The sequence below is a fragment of the Malus domestica genome, chromosome 15, assembly GCF_042453785.1.
Source record: "Malus domestica chromosome 15, GDT2T_hap1".
Lineage (NCBI taxonomy): Eukaryota > Viridiplantae > Streptophyta > Magnoliopsida > Rosales > Rosaceae > Malus > Malus domestica.
This window is the reverse complement of record NC_091675.1, coordinates 22,664,996-22,669,420: the sequence shown is the minus strand read 5'-3', so window position 1 is coordinate 22,669,420 and position 4,425 is coordinate 22,664,996. Positions and strand designations below refer to the sequence as shown.

General features: G+C 38.9%; 1 protein-coding gene across 1 annotated transcript; it reads left to right on the top strand.

Annotated features, from left to right (window-relative positions):
* The first annotated feature begins 1,860 nt into the window (after positions 1–1,860).
* LOC114821340 (BES1/BZR1 homolog protein 2-like) lies at positions 1,861–4,055 on the top strand. Its single transcript, XM_070814644.1, has 2 exons — positions 1,861–2,351; positions 3,078–4,055. The coding sequence occupies exons 1-2, from the start codon at positions 2,127–2,129 to the stop codon at positions 3,798–3,800; spliced, it is 948 nt and encodes a 315-aa protein (XP_070670745.1). The 5' UTR covers positions 1,861–2,126; the 3' UTR covers positions 3,801–4,055.
* Positions 4,056–4,425: the final 370 nt, after the last annotated feature.

The window sequence follows — 4,425 nt, the reverse complement described above, 5'->3', positions numbered from 1 at the left end:
CTTCCCATTTTTTGGAGTAATTTATATTAGAAATATAACTTTGTATTAACAAAAAATTAAAAAGAAAAAAGAAAAGGAAAAGAGATTAGGTGGGAACCACAATCACGTGAAAAGCCACTGGTGGACACGTCAAGGGTTGTCATGGTCCCCGTCGTAGATGGCTGAGTTGGGAGAGAAAATTTTCATTATGATTGGAATACGGAGGGTACACTACGTGTTTTTATATAAATGGTGGAAAATTTTATTTTTTAAGTTATTAACTTTTTAATACACATATCTCACAATTGGTATAGTGACACGTGATATACCACATCGTGCACCGATCACACTGAAAAATTTCTCAAGATGAGGTTGGGGTGGGGCCTTTGATTGGGGGGCCTAGAGGCGTGTTTTCGTATAATACTTGTATATAGGTTCTTGTGTCTCGTAGTGTGGAGTCGACTGACCACTGCATCCTTGAAAAAGAATTCGAATTCTTGTCGGATTCTTTTTGTGAAGATTCCAGAAATTCTTAAATCATATTTGTTTATCGTATGTGGTGCGGTTAGAAATTATTTTAAATATTTTTATTTAAAATTAAATATAAATAATACTTAATAAAAATTAATTGCAAGATGTAGGATAAATGAACCTTACGAATTTTAGGAATCCTTACCAAAAAATTCTGGAGAGGATCCTGTTGGCAGAAAAAGTAACAGCGGGTCTAACTTGATTGGGCTATTAAGATGGAGGGAGGACGGGCGGGCCCTACAACTTTTTTTCAATTTCTGAGCTCATTGTTTGTCCATATCTATACCGTTCAAACTGAACATCACGTCAGAGCAATCCCCAAATACCGGAGAGACGAATTATTTTGGCTTTTTGATTGTTTACTATAAATCATTTTAATAATTTTACGAAGAACCTTTGTTAAAGAAACTATCAATTCACGTGAAAAAGTTAATTTGATAAAAATACTTTTAAATTAACGGTAATTTTTTACGAAATGATCAAATAATTGACTAGAGACTATCAGAGACTATTTATAGTATTAATTTTCATCGCAAGAATCTTAACAGATTTTCCTTCTTAATCAAACATGATCTTGATTTGGGCAAAGAACTGTCATTTCGTAAAGAACAACAATGCACATCAAGTTCACCGCTTTGCCCTAACCTATGGGCTTCTTCAGTCTTATTGTATCGTCCTTAGTATTAAGTTTATTATATTTTCAACTATCAATTTATAAATTCTGAAATTTTATTATGCTCTAATTAATAAGATATTCCGAAACATACTACAAAATCTATGCCTCGAGCTGTTAATATGGTCGAAAATGGAAGTAGAGTGTTATTTTGACATGATGAGATTGCAATATGTTTACTCGAGTGAATAAAATAGGTCTACATCTAACACATTACTTTGAATGGTCTGGGTTTGTCTGGGTTTCCTCCTTTAGATCTTAACATGCCTACTTTCAAGTTTGAAAGTCACGTCAAAAAATCGTTGTCAATTACCATGATTTTATCTGAGTTTACAATCTAATCGTAACAGACATATTTTGTAATGTTTTTCTAGTCGTTTTGGATCACAACTCCGTACTAAACACAACCTCCTCACTCTTTTCTCTCGTATACATTACACAAACTAAAATACAAAAGAAATCATAGTTAATTTCGTTTACATCTTTCCAAGTACAGACTTATTTCAATTGAGTTGAAATTTTTTTATTCCATCCATCACGTTGCTTATTTTTCAAGCGAACGTAGATATCAATTTTTCGAGCTTAAATCAAATTACTACCCAAGATTTGGATTCCATTAAAAAATTCCCACCTCATTAACATTAAACCCTAATTACCAACTTATTATAAAAAATTGTGCCTTTGGAAATCCAATTTGCATGATCTGTGTGAATAGGGAAGAGGATCGAGACCCTTTGAATAAAGAAAGCACTTTCCTCGTGGGACAGCCAGAAAAATAGTGCTCCCTCTTCCTCGTCCCTCCCCTTCCCACTGCAACACACCATACCATACCATACCATACCATACCATACCCCTCTCTCTCTCTGCCTCTCTCCCACGAGAAAACAGATTCTAGAGAGAGAAAGCTCAGAAGGGTAGGAGGTGGCCGTCTCGGAAAAGCTAAATGACAGGCGGTGGTTCATCGGGGAGGTTACCAACATGGAAAGAGAGAGAGAACAATAAGAGGAGAGAGAGGAGGAGAAGAGCCATTGCTGCTAAGATGTATTCTGGTCTCAGAGCTCAGGGAAGCTACAAGCTTCCCAAGCACTGCGATAACAACGAGGTCTTGAAAGCTCTCTGTGCTGAAGCTGGCTGGGTTGTGGAAGAGGATGGCACCACCTACCGCAAGGTTTGTGGGATTTCATCCGACTGTTATGCAGATTTGACTGAATCCGCTTTTTCTATAACTGGGTTTCTGCTTTTGCTTTTCGCTTTTGGGTTTCATAGATCTCTGCATGCAAAATCATATTGGACTTGGTTTTGGTTGATTTTGTGAATCCTTGCTTTCTTGTTGAAATCCCAGCTGGGTTTTGATCTTTGAGGATCATTGGATAAGGAGGTGTGGATTGAAGCTTGGTGATTCCAGCTTAAGGAGCTTGTTTCTTGTTGATCTTAATTAGTGGGAAGCTTTTTGTTCTCACAAAATAACCAAACCCTTCTGTTTTTTGCATTACTGTTTCTCTGTTCTGGTTCTGATATGAGTCAGGATCTGGATTATCATGAATTGGGTCTCTCACTAGATTAAGAAGATGGATTATGAAATTGTCTTGATTTGTTGAAAGTTGTGGGTGAAATGGTTGAGATTTAGGCATGCAATTTTGTCTTCAATCTTTTGTGAGATCTCCGATGTTGTTTGTTCTCGAAAGTATTTGTTTTTCTTTGCTCTAAGGGTTCAGCAGGTCATCAATTTACTCTGCTCCATGTGTCAATATGTTGGATTTCAATTGACATTAGGGGAAAACCCAGGAATTTTAAAGCTATATTTGCTGATTTAGCTTTCTGTTAATTGGTTTATTCGTTCATATTGTATCCTTTTTTGTTGAGTTTGTGTGCGGAATGCTTGTTTTGGATGCAGGGATGCAAGCCATCTCCAATGGAAATTGCAGGCGCCCCAACAAATATGAGTGCATGTTCCTCTATTCAACAAAGTCCACAATCCTCAGCTTTCCCAAGTCCTGTGCCATCTTACCATGCCAGTCCATCCTCCTCCTCTTTCCCAAGTCCTACTCGTTTTGATGGAAACCCCTCTTACCTTCTTCCGTTCCTGCGTAACATAGCTTCCATTCCCACGAATCTTCCTCCTCTTAGAATATCCAATAGTGCTCCTGTAACTCCACCTCTTTCTTCTCCAACCTCAAGAGGTTCAAAGCGAAAACCTGATTGGGACTCCCTTACTAATGGCTGCATAAACTCCCTGCGCCACCCTCTTTTCGCGGCCTCTGCCCCTTCAAGTCCTACACGTCGACACCATCTTACACCTGCCACAATACCAGAATGTGATGAGTCTGATGCTTCCACTGTGGACTCTGGTCGTTGGGTCAGCTTTCAGACAGGGGCACCCTTAGTTGCTCCGCCTTCACCCACATTTAATCTTATGAAACCAGTGGCTGAGCAGAATGTTCTTCAGGATGCTGTTGAAGCCCATGTGGGGATGGGATGGGCAAGCACTGCAGAGAGGGGACGAGGCTCGGATTTTGAGTTTGAGAGTGGCACAGTGAAAGCTTGGGAGGGTGAGAGAATACATGAGGTAGGAGCGGATGATCTGGAGCTCACACTTGGCAATGGGAAGAACCATTAAGCATCACTTGAAGCTTTAGCCTGAGAATGCATAGAATCAGGAGGAAAGATCTTAGCATGTTGTGTGGATTTCACTGTGCATTTCTCAATGGTAATTGGTTTTATTTGGCAGCTGAGTAGAGCATCGCTCGGTGTCTACTTTGATTCTGCTATAATTGGGGAACTTCAAAAAACATATTTGGTTCATCATGTATTTCTTTAAATGTACAGCTCCGTCTCTCTCGTGGAGCCATTACAGGAATCAGTTCCTATTGAATTTGTTGGTTAAAGAGAGAATTTCCGGGCGCTCTTCACAGAAGGCCTGCAATTCTGAGTCTGAAATATTCCATGTGGGGGAAAAAGAAACAAGCAAGAACTCGAAATCGGGGGTGTTAGTTCCCACAATACGTTTGAATTATCTTCTTCAATTCTTCATTGATAGACCCCTAGTCAAGTTGTCATCAATGGGATTATTTCACCAGCTTCAAACACAGAGAATGCATCGCATCTTCTCACGAGCATATGTATTCGTTTGTAGACTCTATTGGAAACCCCATGCTCAAATTTCTTGAAGGTAGGTAGTATTATTATATCTATCTATCCTTTTAGAAACTTCTCTGTTTCTTTCATGAACACAATCATAATAT